General features: G+C 41.1%; 1 protein-coding gene across 18 annotated transcripts in view; it reads right to left on the bottom strand.

The window, feature by feature from the left end:
• The window catches only part of RBFOX1 (RNA binding fox-1 homolog 1), a 1,793,461-nt gene that overhangs the window by 732,902 nt on the left and 1,036,373 nt on the right, over positions 1–24,186 (bottom strand). For all 18 annotated transcript variants that reach the window (XR_012647710.1, XM_075010515.1, XM_075010513.1 and 15 more), the window contains one exon: positions 15,988–16,029. Coding sequence is in view for 17 of the 18 variants with exons in the window: in XM_075010515.1 (XP_074866616.1) it covers positions 15,988–16,029 (42 nt within the window). In the remaining variant the exon portion in view is untranslated. The remainder of the gene's footprint in view (positions 1–15,987; positions 16,030–24,186) is intronic.

Genomic DNA, 24,186 nt, shown 5'->3' with positions numbered 1-24,186 from the left:
AAATTTTCATACAATCTGATACCAATTTTAGAAAGAATCATTGGTTGGTATGAAATTCTCTACATATTTTGCTGAGGCACCTTGGCATCCAGGCCCAATAATTCTATTAGTTTGGTTAACAGTTTTAAAAGCTATGCTTTAGAGTCAACTTGAAAGACATCAACAGATTTTTAAATATTGACCTTTTTTTTTTCGCAACTTGTAGGTGAACAAAGTTGTAAACATAATTTTACAAATCTGATGGTATTAACTATCTAACTACTTAATATGCAGTGGCAAACAAATAGTTAGATAACTATTCCACACAGTAAAAGTGAACAGTTACAAACACAATTATTTGTATATCAGAAACTATGCGAGTAAAATGGGAAATAAATTTGATCTCACTTGAAAATTCAGGCACATACATAACATGAAAAGGCAAGACTGTAATTTATGACATATCCATACTGTAAAATATTAGAAGGCAGAAAAAGTATCTTATTCTGTTTGTAAAACACCTGTAATTTATGGTGCTTATTAAACGATTTTTAACAGTGGGAAAGCAAATGAAATAATAGATGATGGAGTGGAAGAAAAAATTACAAAAGCAGAAATGAAGTCAGAGGACAGGAGAAAGAAACTAACTAAAAGAGGAAAGTCATGGAGCGGAAATAATTAATATGAGAGGATGCATTTTTCCATACCCTCTACAATGGTGGTCAAAAGCAAGGAGAAATGGCATGAATAGCAAACATTTTCTGTTACTTCTGTTAGAGTTGTGAAGGGAATTTTAGCAATTTTTAATGACAGCACTGTTAGAAGCCAAAACAGAAAAGTTATGTCTACACTAGGGAGTTTTGCAGACAAAACTGGGGCTTGGGCAATGAAACTTGTGGAGCATCATCACACAAAAATGTATTTTGTTGACAGAAATTGTTGACAAATAAGCTGTGTAGACGATCAGGGGCCAAATTTGTTGCCAGAGCAGATCAAAAGATTGATCCACTTTTATGTGTAGATGCAATCTGTTGACAGAAGTTTTGTCAGAACATCACTTCTGACGGTAATTTCTGTAGAGGGATGTTTCTAGTGTAGACAGAGCCAAAATGCATAGCTTCTGCCGCTTGTGAAAGGAATACCCCTCATTCATATCACCTTGCAGCTCTGAGCAATGCCACTGTTGACTCCACTTGTGGCTCTGGAGGCTGCCACCACTTAAACAATTCCTGCAGTTAAAATGGAATTTAGATTTTTTTTTTAAGCAGAGACAGCCTCCAGAGCCACTGAGCAGTCAGCTGTGGCAGGGTGTAAGCCAACAGGGCAGGGAACCCAGAAGAGGAAGACAGCAAGACAGGGAGCCATCCACACACTCCATGTGGAGGAAGTCTGTCTGCTTGAGCTAAAGGATAGCTGCCAATTCAGCTAAGGCTGTAGAGAAGACTCATTGTTTCTTTTTTTGGAAGTGGTCTAGGTGCCACTGCATGGGACAGTGAGCCACACCCAGTGGGTGTGTAGGTTACACACAGTCTTCAATAAATTACTAACTTCACCCATTATAAGGGCCCTTTCACATACTTTGATGTTTTACCTAACATTCCCCACCCCACACCCTCTTCTCTCTGCTCTGCTATCTGATTTGCCAACCTTGATAACAATTTTTCTGATTTATCAACCTTGGTAACAACTTTTGGACCTCTGTGCTTTATATATTGAGTCTGTTGTGGTAAGGCTGTGATCTGAAGAAGTGGGTGTGTCCCACGAAAGTTCATTACCTAATAAATTATTTTGTCAGTCTTTAAATTGCTACATGACTACTTTTTTGTTTTGAATGAATACAGACTAAAATGGCTATTTCTCTATTACTACCAACCCCTGTATTTAAGATAAAGGAGCACAAAAGAAAACAAAGGAGAAATTTACTGCAGAGCCTATTTTCACTGCAAGGTGAAAGCTGAATTCCTTAAAGAGGGTGTGGCAGGGGGAGGTCAGAAGGACATGCCATAAGGTTAATGCAGGGACTGCCAGACAGAGATCATTGGCAGTCTCTCAGCACCTAGGAGAATACAAGAGCTGGAAAGCAGAAGTGTGCAGCAGCTGCCAGAGGACCAAGCAGGCCAAGAACTCCTGCCAGCAAGTTGCTGAGAAAATGCTCAGAGATGGTGCCCTGGGAAGGGTCAACTGGATGAATAGGCTGAAAAGCCCACAGAAACCAGGGGAGCTAAGAAGAAATTAGGGCACCACGGGAAGTCTTGGAGGTCCAATTCTGCCTGTCTAGTTAAGGGCACTGGAGCCCAGTGGAGGAGGCCAGCCTGGTTTCTTCTACTAATCATTGAGAGACTTAAGATCTGAGGTGGCTTCCAGACATCTGGGGCACCAGGACCCAGTGACTCCCCTAGGAATAAGGAGAAAACACACATCCCAGTGGATTCAGGAAAGAGAAACTGACTGACCACCCCACAACAATGAGTGGACTCTGGTGCAGTGCTCTTCCTGACCAGAGTGGACACTGTCATATTGATGCATCAGCCCACAGGGGCACCTGACATTTTGTCCAGAATATCAATTGCCTAGCACACAAAAAGGCACCAAACAGCTTCTAGAACCAGAGAAACCAATCTTTACTTTAGCTTTGAATTTTGAGGGGAAAAATGCTGTACTGGTGTCAAGTATCTGGCCTTCTGTGTTTTCATTTTGGTCTCTGCTCACATAAGGCACCTTCTTTTGCACTGATTCCATATTTGTCTTAAGCAATGGACACTGCCTAAAACTTATAGAGATTTCTTAGCAGCTGCCCTAGAGGCTTCAATTTTCACAACCGCAAGCTGCAAAAAGCCAGTCAATAAGTCCACCTACTCTAATCCTAATTGCACTGTTTCTTTTCAAGTGGCATATTTTCATTTTTATTTTCAAATGTGACAAGAATTTCACACCACCTTTATCCACTCAGTTTACTAACCAATTCTTCAGATGCACTGCTAAAAATTAAGGTTGTAATACTGATGGAGCAATGCACAATTAAAACTGAGAGATGAGCATAATGAAGATTTCAGCATATAAACCTCAATATCTACTATGATGGTGTAGAGACAAAGATAGACATATAATAGTATACAGCACAGTTCTGTTTTCAGTTGTCTGGCTATAGCACAATGATCAGTAAAGCTCTAAGGATGTTTACAAGATTTTGTACCTGTAACAAAGTATGTGATGAGATGTGGCATACCAACGGTATTTGGGTAAACTTACTTTTTTTCCAAAATTCTTTTATTTTTGTGCCTTTGTTATCATTTGATATGATTTGTGACAGGTATCTTGAATTTGGGGTAGTAATCAGTTATTAAATACACAGCATTTATGTAAACAAAACCAAAACATAACCAAATAAAAATGACAGTTATCTACAGTAATCACACCAAATGCTTGTACTGCTTTATACACAGGTATTTTGAACCACTGCAGTATACTACTACAATTTGGAGAAGGAGGGTGTTTGGTTTTGCTTTGAATGGGAAAGGGAATAAATTCAAAATAAAACATGACTTACTGATTTGCAAACTTTCAGAGAAAACTTCAGTGACTCATACATGCAGACTCATTATGCTTTTCACTGACATGAAATCACAGAAAAATACAGAAATATCAATTATGCTCAGAAAATGTGTCATGAAAGTCAAGCAAAAATCAGTCTGCATTGGGATCCCATTCCTTCCATTATGTCCTCAGCAAGAACATTCTGTAGATGTTTTGCAGTAGGACATCATTAGCTCATTTACTTTAGTGCTTACATTAACTTATTTAGGCAGAATTCTTCTTGGCTTTTTCATATTTTTGACCTAACAAGTATTTTGGTCTTTTTCCTCCCCTTTTTCCTTTGGGAATCCCTGGCATCTAAACATGAGCTGTCTCTCACGCACTGTTTCAACCAATTGAGTATGCCAAGGGAGCTCTCATAACCGTCTGATAGAAGCTCAGAGTTACTGTAATGATACATGTGGATTCAGAGGGATTTCTTCACCAACTCCTTTGGGTTGTTATATCCACACCTTTTGTTTCAATGGGTTCACCTCCTCCCAGCCCACGCTTTGTGAAGCAGCTGTCATGTGTAGTTCTGAAGATGCATCAGCAGAGTAATTTGATATGAAAATCTCATTATATCTGGTAATACATTCTGAAATATCAAACCACAAAGGGTAGGAAACAGATTTTAAGGGAAGATATCAAGGTTTCAAAGCAAAGCATTTTTTTTTTCTGTTCACACATTCATAACATTTACAGTGCATATTTCTGTGTTATTATTTACCTTGCCTTTGAAAATAGACTTTTACAATCTGGAGCTGTAGGTCTGAGGGTCATAAAAATTAGTATTTTAATGATAGTTCTCCTCTGATTCTCCTTTATTTTGTTGCATCTCTGTTTTAGTCCCATTTTAAGCATCAGGCTGTTGCATGGGGTGGCACTGAAGGTGGAAAACAGTGGCAGAATTTGACCTTTATTGGTTTGACTTTTTCACAGATGTGAAGATTTCTTAAGGTTGCAATTAGACAGATATAGACTGGTATCTGAACCACTAACTCCTTTGTTCTCAGAATGTTTTCTGCCCATTTACCTCAGTGGAAGAGATCAAAGATACAACAAAGGGTTTAACGTATAAACCGGAAATTTTCAGATAAATTTTGGTGCTTCCCAACTTTGCCTTAAGACATAATAGAGGGGTGATGAATTGATTCAAGTAGGAGAATGTGAGTTTTGCTCATCTGCCTTCTCAACCTATGTGCTACTGTTGTGCAATAAACCAGTTTGTTGGAATACAGAGAAGTGGAACGGTGTTGACTAAGACAAAACCTTCTGAACAAATAAAGATTTGCTGCAAGGCTTTGTGTAGAAGAAGGAAAGTATCTAGCTCTGTTCAACTTTACATTGCTTAGGGTATATTCACTTTGTGCATAAAGTAGACTAGGGTATCATTTTACACTATGCCATGTTCATTCCTGCCAACCCAAAAACTGAAATACTACATTGCTTGAATCAAAATTTCCTAATGGCTTTGAAGTCAAGCCCCTTGAAAAGACACCATAGATTTTTAATGGGTTTAAATTGAGCAGCTAGAGACTAACATGGCTACCTCTCTGAGATTATAGTATATTAGATGTAGTTGTTCGTATATGTTTCATAAAATGGTAGCTCAGAAAATTGTTGCCCAGCACTTCCTGTTTCAAACCTTGTGTTTGTTGCTTATAACTTTGCCAAACTGAAATCATTTGGATTGAATTTTTCCATGTTGAATGTCTACCTCAGGCTGACTTTTTGACTTTGAAAGCACTTTCTGTACCAGGAATAAGAAGAGTATGTGATCATGTCATTCAAGATGGTATATAAATGAAAACACACAAGGCAACCTTAATTTGCGGCATTTCTTAAATTTTGAGTGCTTGTCTGTGCAACTTTAATAATGTTCTTTTAACATAGTTTTGTGTGTGTAACATATAAATGTTTATGTATAATTATTCATTCTAATCTCTTATTGCCATAAGAATAAGAAAAATTGCTAACCATGCAGTGTTAAATTACACCACCTTTGTGCTTCAGTCATCCTGCCAAGTGGCTTACAGAATATATTTTGCTTGCTGTATTTGAAACGCATCTTAAAAATCTGTCAGGAAATTGTATGCAACTTTTTTAATAATAAGAATAAAAAACTTATTGCCATACAAATATTATATCCTAAGTATACATTTCATGCCACTGATTTGTTAACATTATTTTTCATTAAAACAATCTCTTTTGCAACCTATTTCTTCTCTACCTTTTTCATAGATCAGTCCTGTGCATTAGTAACTTAAATACAGAGCAAGGGTCTTTCAATATAAGATTAAAGTGGTAATTTGTATAAAAATATTCATGTTTACTTCTGACTAAGTAAACTGAGGCTGTGTTCAGTGTGTCTGGCAAATTAAAATGGGTGGGGAGTAATTCACTCTAGCTTTGACCCACTTTTTGTGTCCTACTCTGCTGTTAAGAATGGAAACATGAAGGTCTGATACATTATTTACCAGAAAGAGTCAGTATCTGAAGCTGCAGGGAGAAGGAAAGAAAGTCTTTGAAAAGCTCACACTCTTTCTTCAGGTCTTATAACATTCCAGTAGGTACTTATAATGGAATGATAAAGATAAAAGAAAGTAGACCGAGTATACTACTTTCTGCCTGATTTTTTTTTCCTGATAGCCAGGAAAAAACTATATACCACTATAAAGGGTTATCCTCAAGGGAGAAGCATTTCAGAAAGGATAGTACAGAAAGGATGTGGATGCACTGAAGAGGGTCCAGCAGAGGGCAACCAAAATTATTAGGAGGCTGGAGCATATGACCCATGAGGAGAGGCTGAGGGATTTGGGCTTATTTCGTTTGCAGAATAGAAGAGTGAGGGGGGATTTGATAGCAGCCTTCAAATTCCTGAAGGGGCGGGCTCTAAAAAGGATAGAGAGAGGTTATTCTCAGTAGTGACAGATGGCAGAACAAGGAGTGATGGTCTCAAGTTACAAAGGGGGAGGTCAAGGATATTAACAAAAACTATTTCAGTAGGAGGGTGGTGAAATACTGGAACAGGTTACCTAAGGAGGTGGTAGAATCTCTGTGCCTAGGGGTTTTACGTCCCAGTTTGACAAAGCCTTGGCTGGGATGATTTAATCAGGGTTGATCCTGCTTTGGGCAAGGAGCTGGACTCGATAACCTCTTGAGGTCTCTTCCAGCTCTAGGATTCTGTGATTCATAGAGAAGTATGACACTAACAAGTGAATATCATCAATTCAAATGGTAATAAAATAAGGATGGTAATCATAGAATCATAGAGCTAGAAGGGATCTCAAGAGGTCATCAAGTCCAGCCCCTGCCCCAAGCAGGATCAACCCGAACTAGGTAATACATTCCAGTGCTTCATCACCCTCCTGATGAAGTTCTTTTTCCTAATATCCAACCTACTTGTCTCCTTCTGTAACTTCAGACCATTACCCTTTGTTCTGCTGTCTGTCACCAATGAGAAGAGTTTCTGTGCATCCCCTTTAGAGCACCCCTTCTGGAAGTTGAAGGCTGCTATTAAGTCACCCCTCAGTCTTCTCTTCTGCAAACTAAATAAGCCCAAATCCCTCAGCTTCTCCTCATAGGTCATGTGCTCCAGCCCCTTAATCATTTTTGTTGCCCTCCGCTGAACCTGCTCCAGCACATCCACATCCTTTCTATACTGGGGGAACCCAAAACTGGACACAATACTCCAGATGTGGCCTGACCAGTGCCAAATGGAGGGAAAAAAACAACTTCTCTAGATCTGCTCGAGATGATCCTCCTAATGCAGCCCAATATGCCATTGGCCTTCTTGGCTACAAGGGCAAACAGTTTACTCATATCCAGCCTTTCATCAACTATAATCCCTAGGTCCCTTTCTGTCATACTGCTGCTTAGCCAGTTCGTCCCCAGCCTATAACAATGCTTGGAATTCTTCCATCCCAGGGGCAGGACTTTACACTTCTCTTTGTTGAACTGGATCAGATTTCTTTTGGCCCGATCCTCCAATTTATCCAGGCCACTCTAGATCCCATTTCTACACTCCAATGTATCTACCTCTCCCCCTAGCTTGGTGTCATCTGCAAACTTGCTGAGGGTGCAGTTCAGTCCCTCATCCACGTCAATAATAAAGATGTTGAACAGGCCATGGACAGGCCATCACCACTGTCCCAACATTATTTTCTCTGGAAAAGAAACTAAAGAAAATAACTTCATTATCGGAGAAATGTTGTTTCAAAATATAACAACTTGACAATTTTCCTTGTAAATAAAAATAATGTCTAACTAGATGGTATCTTCATAGCTTTACATCTACCAGTAGGTTGGGATTACTTCAAGAGCAGAAAACTGTGTGGGCATCTACAGAGAAAAGCTTCTCTACTTCACTTTGTTTGGTTAAATTCAGAAGGGTATTAGGAGATGCCAGGTGACTGGTTATACACTTTGGTTGTGGTCTACACAGACAAGAGAGTTATCCCGAAGTCTGTGCAGAAGTTAATTATCCAGCCAAGCATAACTATTTGAAAGTCATCTAATTCTTGCCTAGATTGATGAGATCCTGAGGCAAGAGCAAATATAAGATTCAGAATATCATTGCTTCTGTTGTCCCAAACCAGTCAGTCAAACACTGGTTCTGAAAATGGCCTTGTGCAAACCAATGTGGGATTGTTTTTTTTTAAAGCCTCCTCCTGGCAAGAGCCACTTGGAGGAGACGAGGGCCTAAATGTAGGAACCTGTCTATGGCAATGAGGGGTGTGAACAGCATTGGAAATGAAGACTGGTTGAGCAGGTGAGACTAACTTTCAGGCACAGCCAGGGCTCTATGTTATTTTACAAATACAACATAAACATGTGAAAAGCATTTACACAAAACAATTGACCCTGACATTCTGACAGCAGGTAATTCAGAGAGAGGGTGCTACAGATGAAATTTCCACTGTCAAGTGATGATCCCCCCAACCCCCTTTAGCCACTCCAGGCAACATGCCACCCTGGAAACAAAATGCCAAGGTAAAAGTGAAGATTGTCACAAACGATCCTTGCTGGACATTGAACTACAAAGGCCTCTCTGCAACGCCTAGAAACATCAAGAGACACCATAGCTACTAAGTCTGTGGTGCTGCTGCATTACTGGAAAGATAATCAGAGCCTCAAAATAAACCTGTGTTGGTGCTCAAAAATCTGGAGGCAAAATTATGGCCTTCTGAATCAGTAGCAAAATTCCCATGAACCTAGGATTTCACCTCTGCTGTTCTATTCGTCATGAGTACCTGTCATATATGACATAAATGAAAATCCAGTTAGGCTTTGGTCCTACAGTTGGATCCAGCCATGGATAAGTTTTGGGGCTGTGTGTGTGCATGCCAATGGCCCATCCAATTAGCTCTACTGGTGAGAGAGGGACCTTTAGATAGGGGCTGACCTCATTTATTTAAGGGAAAACTACCACAACCAAAAAGCCAGAAAGATAAAGACATTGAACACCTTGTGAGAGTACATGCAGACAACTAAGAGGCCTGCTTGACACCCAATTCACATAGGCATGCTAGATAGCTGCTCGCCTATGGTGAACTCAAGTGAACATGCATAATTGAGAGCATTTAACTTTTGAAATCATGGCCATCATTTCCCATCAGTAATTTCAATGTTAGAATACCATGGAATACCCCCCCGTTGCTCTTGAATGCTGCAGTTCATATTTGTAGTCCACAGTTTTAAGGACCTAACACCAGGTTCATATAGGAGAGCACACAACAAATTAAATATTAAAATGATATTAAAGAGTTAGCACAATAATGAAAAATTGTCACTCAGAGCTGAGCATTCCCCTCTCAGTTGTAGGGTATGCTGATGCAGTGAATGAGCACCGTGTGGCACGCTATGCAGAAATGAGAGCCACATCCTGTTCTTGTTGTGCACATTTTAATGTGAATAAGACATACCTCTGAATTTCTTCCCCCTGCATGCATTTCAAGTGTAAAGATCTTTATATCTTTGTGTACATTTTGATATAATTACCCTTTAAAAGTTAGGGAAAATATTACATGACCTTTCAAAGTCCAAATCATCTGTTGCTTTTCTCTCTTCAAGAGTGTGGTGGTACTGAGCTTCCTAGATCTGCCAGATCTCAGAAGGAACTGCTGATTGTATATAATGCTTCCCACTAATGAATGCATTCAAAGAAAGTTGGTAAGTGGAGTCACAATTAGGTCACCCAAGATTTAAGATCAAAAGACTTAAGCATACCGTTCACCATTAGACTTCATTGGTATTCAGAGGAAAAACACACTAATAAACCCTCCTACATGAGGGTTTAAAACCGTTCCATGCCCATTTTACAGAGCTCATAAAGTATTACTGTACAAGGATCAAATGCACTAGTTTACACATCCAAATTCATGCACACAATGGTATAAACTTAAAAATATGTACAATTTATCATAGAAAATGATTACCTCTTAGTGGAAGGGAAGGCTGGGGGAAACCCTGTAACATTTAGATCAGGATTTTAGTTTAAACAAGGTCATTAGGCTATGATAAAAATCATAACCTCAGGTTAAAGATGCAGCAGTGAGGAAGATTCACTAAAAGCAGCAGACAGACTTCTGAGGCAGTCTATGTGCTTTTTAATAGGTTTATGAATTACAGCGGATTTCTACCTAAGGCTGCAGTCCTAAACTTCCTCATGGCCTGAAATAAGCTGTATGATTCATGTTTCAAAATCTGATTTTTTCAGGCATGAATCTGAGAAGAAATAGATTTTTAAATGATTTGAAGCAAGCTGTGAGCTTTGTGTTTTTACTGACATTTTTAAGGTATCAGAATTAAATTCAGCTCCACAAGATCATCCATAAAGCCATAAAACAACCAAGAATGGATGTAGTGGGCTGCAGTACTAAGAGAAAAGGAGAGGGAGTCTACCACTGATCACGTGTTTAAATATCAAGATTGGGAAATATAAATTAGAACAGGGAGGGAGGGACTGGGTGACATTGTTTTTATAAGACAATATACTGAAAATACAGCAGCGTGTAGATGGAGAATAATCCTCAGGCTGTGTCTACATCAGCGAGTTTTTTCAAAAAAGCTGGGGCTCTTTAGAAAAATCCTATGGAGCATCTACACACAAAATGCATTCTTTCTATATTAAATTGGAGGAACACAGCACTTTTTCCAGTGGCCCTCTTCCTCTCCCAACTGAGGAAGAGAGCCTTTTTCCAGAAGGAGTCTTTCTGAATAAATACATGTGTACACACCCCAGGGGTCCTTTTTTTGAACAAGCAGTCCTCCTGGTGCTGGATTTTTTGACCCCTAGCCTATTGTTTCAAAAGAGCACGGGCTGCCTGGATGCTGTCTATAGAAAGAGTGTATCGATTTTTTCAGTCTACTTTTTTGTGTGTGGATGCACTTTTTCAAAAGAAGTGTTTTCAGAAAAAATCTTCTGGAAAGCTGTACTGTAGATGTAGCCTTGGAGAAAATGAGATTTTTTTTTTTTGTTAATTACTTTTGAACATTTTTAAACTTTTAATAGAACTTTGCCCTAAGGAAGGCCATGCAGCACAATATTTGAGCAACATAAGAAATTATAGTATTATGAAGTCATGATTATTCAAGATGGTATATAGGCATACAAGATCAGTGCTAATACAGACCATTGAAAGAAAGGTGTAAGAGCTTTGCAAACTTCAGCTTAAACTGGCCACCCAGGAAAACCTCTGAGAAGTCTGACTGATATGTAATATAATCAATGGAGAAATTCACTCACTGCAAGCTAAAGCTAAAATACTTTACTTTCCACTGCGGCCAGTTATATACAGATGATGATTTGAAGAGATCACAAAGCCCTGGCTGGGCTGATCTGATGGGTTTGGTCCTGCTAGGGCAGGGGGCTGGACTTGATGGCTTTTTTAGGTCTCTTCCATCTCTATTGTTCTATGATTCTATGAGATCACAGTTAAATAATTTAGACACTGTAAATGTGAATTTCCAATCAGCATACAGATCATGACACAAGAGGACCTGGATAATAGGTTAAAGAGATAATTGTTTAAGTCATCAACTAGTGGCGAATGAGTTATTCAGCGCTTTAGTGCAGAATGGATCAGACACACAACCCTACTTAGAGATTACAATTATTTATCATTTATACAGTGAGTACCCACAGGCCTGATCAGCAGCAGTTTCATTATTTTAGATATTGTACTTGCAGCTCAGCTCAGAAACCCCCTGCACTGTGTTTAGAATCTAAAAGAATCAAAATAGGAAAAAAGGGTGTGAAAAGGACACATCATATGAATAAGTTATCAAGGTAACAATTTGAAGTCTTGTTTGATTTTATTTGTTTATATTATGAAACAATGGCTTACAATGCTTTAGCTACCATGTTCAAGGATGACCTATCGTTCCTAGTTCAGATATGGCCCCAAATCTCCAAATTTACTATCCCCCACCTGGATTGATCAGCAAGGTTTGAGAGGAGCACCATTTCATACAACTGCCCAATAAACCTAAGAACATAGCTGCTCTATCTGTTCGTGGAGTATTCTTGGCTTGCAGACTGCCCATCATAGACCAGGATCCAGGACATTGGCAGTTTGATAGAAAGGGCTTACTGGAGTTAAGAGGAATGAGCGAGGCTCACGGTACAAGTGCTGGATTGGAGAGCTGCCATGCATTCTTTAAATGGACACTATGTTCTGAGTGGGAATGTTGCACAGATGTTCTCAAATCACATCCACTGATGGACAGTGTCACAACCAGTCTAGCTTATTTGTTGCATAGGAAGAATATTTAATTGGGGTTTTGTGCTTTTGCTAGAGTTAGTGGAATCTTTCTAGATATTTGCTGCTGCTATATGGCTTTCATAGGCTAGAATTTCTAACTGTTTTCCAGCTCCAGTGACATAGCATGCCTCTATATATTGTAATTTTAATTGAAATGCAATTATATCAGAAAAGTGGCTTTGACACAATGACATTGAAGAGTTGCATGTTGAAATTCACTCCATGACATCCATGTCAAAACTGTCTTCCCTGCAGTCTCAGCCTGGCACCAGAAGTTAAACTGGTCTCTCTTACTTTTTCTATATCATGTCCAGTAGTGAAGGTTTGCTATTTTAATTTCACCGATCATTTACTTTGTTATATGAATGACAATGGAATTCACCACTTTCCTTTCCAGCCATAATGATCCTTCACCATTAACTGTCATAAAAACCTGTAAGAAAATAGGACTCAGAAAATTTCAGAAATCTGATCTGATTAGTAAGACACTGTCATTTCTGACCATAAAGGTATAATGGTTTCAACCCCATTTTTATTAACTCCACCCACATTTATTCCATCATTCAGTGTAATCATTCATTCAGTTTGTTTTATGTTGCTACTTTAGACAATGTTTTTTTAAAAAATAACGTTAGTCCAACATGGAGAATTTCTATCTTCCAAGTGATGACTTTCACAACTTCTTTTAATTAATGAGTTTCACTTAGAGTTTATGGTAAAACTCAGTCAGATTACAAAAACTAACCCCAACTGACTGTGAACCAATTTTCAGCACACAGGTTGGAAAAGTAACAACTTTCCTTTTGTTGTCGGCTTCTTTTATGATATTTTTAACATTCAATTATGTCCTGATCTAACAATGGCAATACAGGTTGAACCTCTCTAGTCTGGCACTTTGTTGCATCATGGGAGGTCAATATTGTCTAGCAGCATGACTAGCACTTACACTGCTTACTGGGCTTTTGGCAAATATTTAGCCGTGTCTGCAACCAAATTTTATGGGACCATGGGAGACTTAGCCACACTCATGATAAGTGTTCATCCAGCTAACTAAAATCATGATGGATCATGGATTTTGCTAGACCAGAGGATGCTGGATTAGAGATGTTCAACCTGTACAACATTCTTCAGAGTACTTTGCACAAATCTATAATGATAATGTTTTGACATCAGGTAGCTCTAATAGTTTATGTATATGTTAACTTTCACCCACTTATTTATTATTGCACTGGTGGGTATATCACTACAAAGGGTTAAATTCAGGCAGGAACTGACTGGTACTTAAGTGAGAAGGAACATACCCTGGAAGGCAAACACTTCTGACAGCAACCCCAACCCAACCTGTTATTTGCCAACATTGAAATACAATGCAGGAAAAACTGCGGTGAGATCTATGTCCCACCCTCCGTGGTGGGGTGCATAAAATTGTTTGACCAGGTTTAGAGGGACAGCTGAAAGAACCTGGTATAGTCAGACCCTGAAGCTAGGGGAGACAGGCACAAAGACTGAATGGGGCAGACTGTCCCCTCAGACCAAGAAATGGAAGTGTTTTGATAAGATAAGTCTATCTTGCATTGAGGAAGATGAAGACGGAAAGGGGAGGACGAGGGACTCATGCTCTGGTTTGCATGTGTGTGCTTGGTGCTGACAGTCCTCTCCATTGTTGTCTCTTACAACATACCTCCTTTTGCTATATTTCAGCCAACAGCTTTGAGTGTTGGCAGATATTCTGGTCACTGCACCCCAGTAAGAAGAAGAGGGGTTTGGTTTCCTCTACTGCACCATTCATCCAAGGGATAGCACTGTACTTTGGGTAATTAGTATGCTACTTCTCTATTCAATTGCAGGTGGGGGCAGGAATTTCACCTTTTCAATGTCAACTGTGTTTTTGAGGAAACCCTGAAGCCAACAGGTCAAATGTTTCATTATTTTAGATATTGTACTAGCAGCTCAGCTCAGAAACCTCCTGCACTGTGTTTAGAATCTAAAAGTAATCAAAACAGAAAAAAGGGTGTGAAAAGGACACATCATATGAATACGTTATCGAGGTAACAATTTGAAGTCTTGTTTGATTTTATTTATTTGTATTATGAAACAATGGCTTACACTGCGCTAGCTACCATGTTCAAGGATGACCTATTGTGACCTCAAAGGGGAGGGGTGTCACATCCAGCCCATATGGGGAGAAGCAGAATCAACATAGTTCTCAGGCTTTTGAAAACGTGAGGAAAAGAGTGATTACTACGTATTTACATTGAGTGGATAGAAAAATGGAGTCTAGTGGTTCCAAAATTAAGATTTAATAATAAAATAATCCAAAAATAATCACACATGAAAGACTAAGTATTGCTTTAAAATAAGCTGGAGGAGACCATTTTACTCAGCATTCGGACAAAGTCACACATACTTTCATAGTATTTGTGGACCTTGAGAGTTCTCTGCTATCTTTCCTCAATTCAGAGAAGCCAAATTAATAAAACGGAACAAAAAACTTTTCCTATTCCCATGGCACTACTTGATTCCAAGAAGACTGCCCTCCAGTGATATGCACACAACTCAAAGCAATCTCTCAGCTTTGACAAAGGGCTCCATTGAGACATTTCAACCCTAATGACAGAACAGAACACTTTCACACCTCCTTAATCTCCATATTAACACTAGTGCAGTCTTCTTACACCAGCAAGACAAATACCAAGAAAGAAGTATTTTGTCCATTAAAAATAAGAATAACAGCTATTATATTTATACCTTATGCTCTGTAAGCCATGTCAGAACTGCTTCTGCTAGGTACCTGTTTTATGACCACAGAAACACAAGATGGAGTATTTTCTACTTCCAAAAATTAAAAACAAAGCAAAAAAATCAAGGAAAAGAAAAGAAATATAAATCTTGTTTGATAACCTCTCCTACAAAGTTGCCTCTTGACCCATAATACATATAGGTTTAGCCAGGAAACAACCCTGAATAGGAGAAGACAAAGCTAGCTTTCTGACTGTTTGTCCATACTCTCAAAAATACTTGTAGGTATATACATTTTAACACCAGGTTGCTCAAGTATCAGAACCTATCAATTTTTCATAGACATATTGCTTCTGGAAAGAATCTGCAGATGCATTTTCACGGGTAAAGTTCAAATGCAGCACAGACTGAGTAGTTAAGAAAATCTGGTATATCCATTAAAGAAAAAAAAAGATGTGTGTGTAGAGAATGCATGCCAGAAAAACCACAACAAATACATATTCTACAATACTTGAACTCTTCTGAAATTTGCTCTTGATCTTGACATTAATTTTTATCTGAAAACAAGTGTAGCATAGACAATGAAAAAAATACTAACTCAGCATCTCAAACAACCTGGAAATGGGAAATGTTTGTGAGACATTTGACCTTTATAACAAAGTACTTGGGTGTCAGATAAATTCCCCCAAAAAGTATTCATTGCCAAATCTAAATAAATTATAGGAGAAAAATCCATACATACTGTAATGGTACTTCATAATAAGATATACAATATTAAGTAACACAATCAATAGTAATTAGCTGAGATTAATATGTTCCTCTGTTGAACTCAAAAGCTGCTGTCCATCTTTCAAAAATTCCGTATGTAGTGATGGGAGAAAGGGTCTGTCTACTTGAGGAATTACATTTTGCATATTGTTGCACTCACCCTTAGTTGTTCTCTTTCACAACTCATCTGTTGACTTGAAATCTATAATGAGAAAAATATACATCCTGAAATAAATTCTTGGTCTTTTGAAAGGTAAAGCACAGGTAGGTCTACAAACATTAAAGAAAAATAATAAATTCAGTCTTGAGAATTTTGGAAATATTTCAGATAAACTATATCCAGTCCTTTTGTATTAGCAGTTAAAAACATCACACCTTACTTCAACCTCTCTCACCCTCGGCATGCACCACCTGGCCCGTGGTTAGGAAAATAATAAGTTAAAATTTATAAGGCCATTTTATTACACTGTGAATTTGGGGGATATATCTGTGTGAAGAAGAACATCCATTTTCTCATGTCCTTTTTTTTTTGTTACATAAGGCAAAGTACACAGCTACCACAAACCACCACCACAATTTTACTGGGTGTAAACAATAATTCATTAATTTATTTATCAAGACACAATAGCAGAATGAGGACAGAAACATGGATTAATTTTAAATGACAGGGTGCAACTTGTATTGAAAGCAAACATATGGATGAGGTGCTACCTGTCCATCTCTCATATTCTTCTACACCAGGCATTTAAGATATTCCAGGATGGAGTTTATAAGTCTCCTACCATATAACCCATATTGATTGAGGTATGCGCTCTTCAGCCTAGCCCCCATGTCCCAGATCTCTCTGAGTTCTAGCACACTTCCCCTATTCTATAAATCCAAGCCCAATCAGCAAAATTCCAAGTGTTTTACTCTGGAATTCATTCACTTTCACATTTTAACTGCACTGAAATCTGGCTGTACCTCATTTAGGTACTAAATACATTTCTACTTAACTTACTATGGCTTCAAGGGGCTATGAGGAAGGGGGAAAAACAAGAAAAAACAGACAGACAAACAAACAAAAAACTTCCTACTTGACCCCCTAACAAATGTGTAACCTGCAGCATCTGCCAGGTTGGCTTCCCATTCCCAGTTCAGTGTGAGCAAGGTGGGGCACAGGAACAAAGCTGAAAGAGGCTCTATGTGGCCCTTAGTCATGGTGAAATCTTCCAGGTAGAGGATGCTGATCGCTCACTCTTCTGTTCTGCAAACTAAATAAGCCCAGATTCCTCAGCCTCTCCTCATAGGTCACATGCTCCAGCCCTCTAATAATTTCCATTGCCCTCCACTGGATCCACTCCAAGATGCATCCACATTGTTTCTATACTGGGGGGCCCAGAACTGGATGCAATACTACAGATGAGGCCTCATCAGTGCCTAAAAGAGGGGAATAATAACTTCTCTAGAGCTGCTAGAAATGCTTCTCCTAATGCACCCCAATATTCCATTAGCCTTCTTGGCTAAAAGGGCACACTGTAGACTCATAACCAGCCTCTCATCTACTGTAATCCCCAGGTCATTTTCCGCTGCATGGCTACTTAGCCTGTCAGTCCGCAGCCTGTAACAATGCTTGGGATTCTTCCATCCCAAGTGAAGAGTCTGAACTTCTCCTTACTTAACCGCATTAGATTTCTTTTGGCCCAAAACTCCAAATTACCTAGGTCACTCTAGACCCTCTCCCTACCATCTCACACATCTACCTGTCTCACTAGCTTAGTGTCATCCTCAAATTTGCTGAGGGTGCAATCCATCACCTCATACAGGTCATTAATAAAGACGTTAAACAATACTGGCCCTAGAACCGGTCCTGGGGGTACCCCACTTGAAACTGACCACCAACCAGACATTGAGCCATTGATCACTACCTGTCGGTCCCTACCATCTAGCTAGATTTCTATCCATCTTACAGTCCATATATCCAATCCATACTTCTCTAAGAGAATGTTGAGGAAGACTGTATCAAAAGCTTTGCTAAAGTCAAGGTATATCATATTCATTGACTTCTCCATGTCCACAGCTTTCCCACCTTAATGGTATAGCACAGTCACAACTAGCAACTGAGTGAACACCAAAGGGAGTGGAATGAAGCTCCAGTTTAGGCAATCATCTGAACTTCAGAAGATTCTCTGAAGGGTATCAGACCTATTCAAAACTCTTCTATATATAACATTCAGAAGGATGTTTCACATGACCAAACTATTTTAAAAAGCTCCTGTACTTCCCTTTTTGAATCAAGTCAACCACCAGAGCAGCCTTCCTTTCAGGATAATTTACCATTTTCTTCAGTCAATCTATGACGTATAAAAACATTTTGAAAAAATTCCCTTTAAATTTAAACCAACTAAAATATATTTAAACCTTTTTCAAAAATGGTCAGTTGAGTTCAGTGAAGCTTTAAACTAGGTTCAACGGGGGCAGGGGAGCAAAGCCTGCAGGTAAGTGGAGAACATGGATACCTGGGAGATGAACTTGACATGGGAGGGAGTATGGACTACACTGCAAGAGTAAAAAGAGGGCCAGGGCAAAACTGGGAGGCACGACCAAATCAATGTCTGAGATGCCTATATACAAATGCAAGAAGTATGGGAAATAAACAAGAAGAATTGGAAGTACTAATAAATGAATACAACTATGATATCGTTGGCATCACAGAAACTTGGTGGGATAATACTCGTGATTGGAATGTTGGTATTGAAGGGTACAGCCTGCTTAGGAAGGACAGACAGGGAAAGAAGGGAGGAGGTGTTGACTTGTATGTTAAAAATGTACATACTTGGACAGAGGTGGAGATGGACGTAGGAGATGGACGGGTTGAAAGTCTCTGGGTTAGACTCAGAGGAGTAAAAAACAAGGATGAGGTCCTACTAGGAGTCTACTACAGGCCCCCTAGCCAGGTGGAAGAGGTGGATGAGGCTTTCTTTAAAGAGCTAACAAAATCATCCAGGGCCCAGAATTTGGTGGTGATGGGGGACTTCAACTATCCAGGTGTATGTTGGGAAACTAATACAGCAGGGGACAGATTGTCCAATAAATTCTTGGATTGCATTGCAGACAACTTTTTATTCCAAAAGGTTGAAAAAGCTACCGGGGGAAGCTGTTCTAGATTTAATTTTAACAAATAGGGAGGAAATTATTGAGTATTTGAAAGTGGAAGGTTGCTTGGGTGAAAGTGATCATGAAATCATAGAGTTCACAATTCTAAGGAAGGGTAGAAGGGAAAACAGTACAATAGAGATAATGGATTTCAGGAAGGCAGATTCTGGTAAACTCAGGCAGCTGGTAGGTAAGGTCTCATGGGAAGCTAAACTGAGGGGAAAAACGGCTGAGGAGGGTTGGCTGAACAACCTGCTGAATTCTTGTAAAGATTAGTGAAGAAATAATTCAAAACCCCTGTAATTATATATATTACTGAGTAGGATTATTTTTGTTAGAATAATCATTGTAGTTTTCTTTTTCCATAACAATTTACATGACAAATATAATTCACAAGACGCTAAATAAAGAAATGTTAAGAGACACTTCTTTAAGCCATATTCTGAGGTTCAGAGTACATTTGGGTACCATTATGTTTATCAGGCAGTTATGACAGGTTAAAGCCTGAAACAATACACATCAATACAAAAGATATTTTATTTCTGTCTGCTACTAACCAACATGCACAATCTTCTTACAAACAAAAGCAACAGTATTTATGAAATTTTAAAATCTTTGTCTCACATAGCAAAAAATAAAATAAAAAAGCCTAATGTTCCTTATTTATATGGAAGGTAAAACATTAAATCGCCTATGCCAAAAAGAAAATTACACAGCACAAGAAATATCTTTGCACATATTTATAGTTTTTCTAATATGGCACATGTTGAGGAGAAAGATCTATGATAAATACCTATCTACAAATCTTCCCCCCAAAGAATAAAATTAAATACAGCTAAAGTGGCTATGTCTTAAGAGTAACTATTCCATTTTTGAGACGTGGTGCTTTCCATAACTATTATACATTTCATTAAAATTATATTAGACTAAATTGCAAATATACCTGTTGTAAATCCCGAGAGTTCATTTTAGGTATGAACCCATGCTGGGCCTATCTATTACTGTTGTTCATAAAATGTACCTACATTTCTGAAAAAGTCTGGAATGAATCTGGGGACTTGAATCTTTTCTTGTGGGTTTTACATTCTTTTTTTACATATTTTCACTTAACTGATACCAGGTGAAAGGCTGAATACTCATGATTTTAGTCAATGTTCCTATCAACATAAACACAAGTTGGTTTTAAAAAAACAGCAGAAAAGTAGCACTTTAAAGACTTACAAAATAATTAATTCAGTGATGAGCTTTCATGGGATAGACCCACTTTTTGTTAAAGTGCTACGTTTCTGCTGTTTTGTTTTGTTAGAGTGCAGACTAACACTGCTACCTCGCTGTTACAAGTGGTTAACTTTACCCATGCGTACAGTGTCATTGAGTTGATCTAGAAATATAGACATACAAAATGTATTCCCACATGTAAGCATTTCCCAGATCTAAGTCATAATGATTACCCATCATAACAACTCCTCGTCCTTATATAGTGCTATGTAGTGCACTTCCTAAAGAAAGTATCATTATAACTTTTTTTATATATGAAGAAACTGAGGTGCAGGGAAGATAAGTGGTTTGGTCAAAGTCACTCAGCAGGCCAGTAGCAGAACTAAGATTTCCTGAGGTCAGAAGCAGTGCTCTGTCCACTTTACTACAGTGTCTTCCTTCAGGAAATTTGATTACCTAGAGGCATAAAAAGTCTACAACATTTACACTAATACCACCTCTCCAACATTTTTCTGGTCACCTCTCTTTATCCAACCATTAGTAATTTAAATCATAGAATCCTAGAGCCCCCTACCTAAAGCAAGATCAACCATAACTAAATCATCCCAGCCAGGACTATGTGAAGCCGGAATTTATAGAATAGAGTGGACTTAGATTTCTGATGAGTTTTTTATACTGTTAGTATTTAAAACTACTAGTGCTAATAATAAGAAAAAAAAGTCACAATATCATATAATCAGCGCATCATCTGAGAAACTCATTTTACATAAAGGATTTAGAACTGATGTTAGTTAACACAATTAAAATAACTTGCTCTTTACTTGATAGGGTAGGATAGATGCGGAGTTAGATAATCTTTGCTTCCTGTTTGCAAACTGTTGCTTCCACCTGCCCTACATCTCTTCCCTGCCCACATATTCTTCATCTCAGCATGGGTCTCTGATGAAAAGTACATCTATTAGGCCTTTATAATCTCCTCTCATTTCAACAGTTCACAAGGTTGGTGTGATGAATGATTTTCCAACATTAAGCTAAAATATAGACATAACTAAAATTTTAAATAGGTATCGACTGTTCTATCTTGCTCATTTGAAATCTTATCAAAGGTAGTCAAGAGAAGAAAACACAATTCATCTTTATTCCCCTCTCTGGGTCAGATAGGAAAGGTAAATGAAACAAGTAGGGGTGTAATGTCATCAATAAGAACAGGGTGTTGTCCCTGGCCCAGACGTCTGAAGCTGTGGGAAGATCATTTGGGAGTGAAAACAGACAAAATCCACCCCTCAAACTTGTTTGTAAAAGTCTGAGAAAAAAAAGAAAATAATGACGTGGTTAAATAGACACTATTAACTCTCCATGTTTTAATTAGATCACAGACATTTAGGCTATGTCTACACGTGTATGCTACATCAAAATAAGCTATTTCAATGAATAACGTCTACATGTCCTCCAGGGCTGGTGCCGTCAACATTCAACGTCGCTGCAGGGGAGAGTCTACACACCAAAGTAGCACACATCGAAATAAGGGTGCCAGGAACAGCTGCAGGCAGGGTCACAGGGCGGACTAGCGCTTCCAGGGCAACAGCTAGCCGCTCCCTTAAAGGGCCCCTCCCAGACACACTCAACCTGCACAGCATGCGGTTTGCAGAGCCATAGGCACGCACACCTCAGCGACACAGTTATGGACCCCCAGCAGCAGCAGCAGCAGCAGCAACAGCCAGAGGTCCACCCAGCCACCCCTGCAGGAGCAGTGCTCGCCCCGCTCAATGCCATGCAGGAGGCAGCTGATCACATTCTAGCCACAGAAGAGGAGCTGCCCCCAGGGGAGGAGGAAGCAACCCCAGACCCTGCAGCCCCCGACCCCCCCGCCGCACGCGCCGCTGGCTGTGGAGCTACCCCACGAGCACTGATTGGTGGGAGCGGCTGGTGCTTGGCGAGTGGGACGATGACCGCTGGCTCCAGAACTTTCGTATGAGCCAGCAGACATTTCTGGAGCTCTGCCAGTGGCTCACCCCCACACTGAGGCACCAGGACATCGCCATGTGGCATGCCCTCAGCGTGGAGAAACAGGTCAGCATCGCTGTCTGGAAGCTCGCCACTCCAGACAGCTACTGATCTGTGGGCCAGCAGTTTGCCATCAGCAAGGCCACCATCGGGGCTGTCCTCATGGAGGTAAGAGGACCCACGGGGAGGGGGAGGCAGTCCTGGGGGTGGAGGGGAGCCCTGGGTAGGGGTGGGGAGGGGAGCCCTGGCAGGGGAGAGCCAGACACAGCCTGCACACCCCTCCTCATTGGTGCTCTCCCATGTCCTTCCCCTTCAGGTCATCCGCGCCATCAACGCCCTGCTGCTCCACAGGCTCGTGCGGCTTGGGGACCCGGATGCCACCATCATGGGGTTTGCCACCCTGGGGTTCCCAAATTGCTTCGGGGCTCTGGATGGGACCCATATCCCCATCCATGCCCCAGAGCACAGTGGAGGACGCTTCTTGAACAGGAAGGGCTACCATTCAGTGGTCCTCCAGGCCTTGGTGGACAGCCGGGGCCGCTTCCTGGACATATATGTTGGCTGGCCTGGCAGCACCCACGACGCCCGGGTATTCCGGAATTCGGGCCTGTGCCGCTGGCTGGAGGCGGGGACCTACATCTCCCAGCAGGAGACCCCTGTGGGGGACACCACGATGCCCCTCTGCGTCGTCGCAGACGCAGCGTACACCCTCTGGCCCTGGCTCATGAACCCTTACACGGGCTATCTGTCAGCCAGCCAGGAACGCTTCAACATGCACCTGAACCACGCGCGCCACGTGGTTGAGTGCACATTTGGCCGCCTCAAAGGGCGCTGGAGGTGTCTCCTCATCCGCCTTGATGCGGGCCCCACCAACATCCCCCAGATTGTGGTCGCGTGCAGCGCCCTCCACAACCTGGTGGAGAGCAAGGGGGAGGCATTCTTTCAGGGCTGGGCTATGGAGGCTGGCAGGGCCGACGTGCAGCCACCCGCTGCCCCCAGTTGCCAGGTGGACCCCGAGGGGATCCAGGTCCGGGACGCCCTACGGGCCCATTTCGATGAGGCCGTGGAGTGAACGCTGGCAGGCCCCCCAGTGCACCCCCCCATCCTCCACAACACTCCCTGCCCCTACGCCCACACCACAGAACACCCAAGAGCACCCCCCCTTTTCTTGCAAATAAAAATAGACCTGTTGTTCGTGAAACCACCAAACGTTGAATTATTATTATTATTATATTATTTACAACAAACATAAATATTATATATATTATAATGATGATAAGCAAAAAAAGGGGAAGACAAGGAAGGGGAGAACTATTTACATGAGGGGGCAGGTATCATAACATAACAGGGGTCTAATACAAACTATATATAAAACACAAGTAAAAGGGGATATGTACAAAGGGGGGGGCACGTCCTGGGCCCCGCACCCCCAAATGTCCAGCGCTGGGGGTGAGCGGCCGCGACCCACGCCTCAGCCTCAGCCTCAGCCTCAGCCCTGGCCGGGGCTGGCTGGGGGCCGGGCGGACCGGCAGATATGGCCGGCGGGTGTCAGCAGGCCCCAGCTCCCACTCAGTGGATGGCCCCTCGGTGGCAGATGGCGGTGCGACGGTGGGTGGAGCAGCGGGTGGAGCAGTGGGTGGAGCAGGCAGGGCGAGCAGAGCGGTGGCCGGCGTGGCATGGGGGGCCAGGTAGTCCGCGATGCACTCAAATGTGCGCATAAAGGCCCCCCATGCCTCCTGGCACAAGGCCAGTGCCCGCTCCTGCAAATGGAGCCGCCGCTCCTCCACCCTCAGGCGCTGCTCTGAGACCTCCGGCTGCCGCCGGAGGATCGCCAGCAGCTGTGGGTCCGTCGCCGTCCTCAGATGGTGCTGGGTCCACCGTCGTCCCCGCCCTGGGGCTGGTCGGTGGTCTGCAGAGGGGCTGGCCTGGAGTGATGGGCCCGGTGGGCTGTCCGGGACCACTGACACCTCGCCGGCACTCTCCGGTCCCTCCAATGGTGCAG

The sequence above is a fragment of the Carettochelys insculpta genome, chromosome 16, assembly GCF_033958435.1.
Source record: "Carettochelys insculpta isolate YL-2023 chromosome 16, ASM3395843v1, whole genome shotgun sequence".
In the NCBI taxonomy this organism is placed as follows: Eukaryota; Metazoa; Chordata; order Testudines; family Carettochelyidae; genus Carettochelys; species Carettochelys insculpta.
Note: the sequence above shows the minus strand (reverse complement) of the source record. Positions and strands in the feature narration are given on the sequence as shown.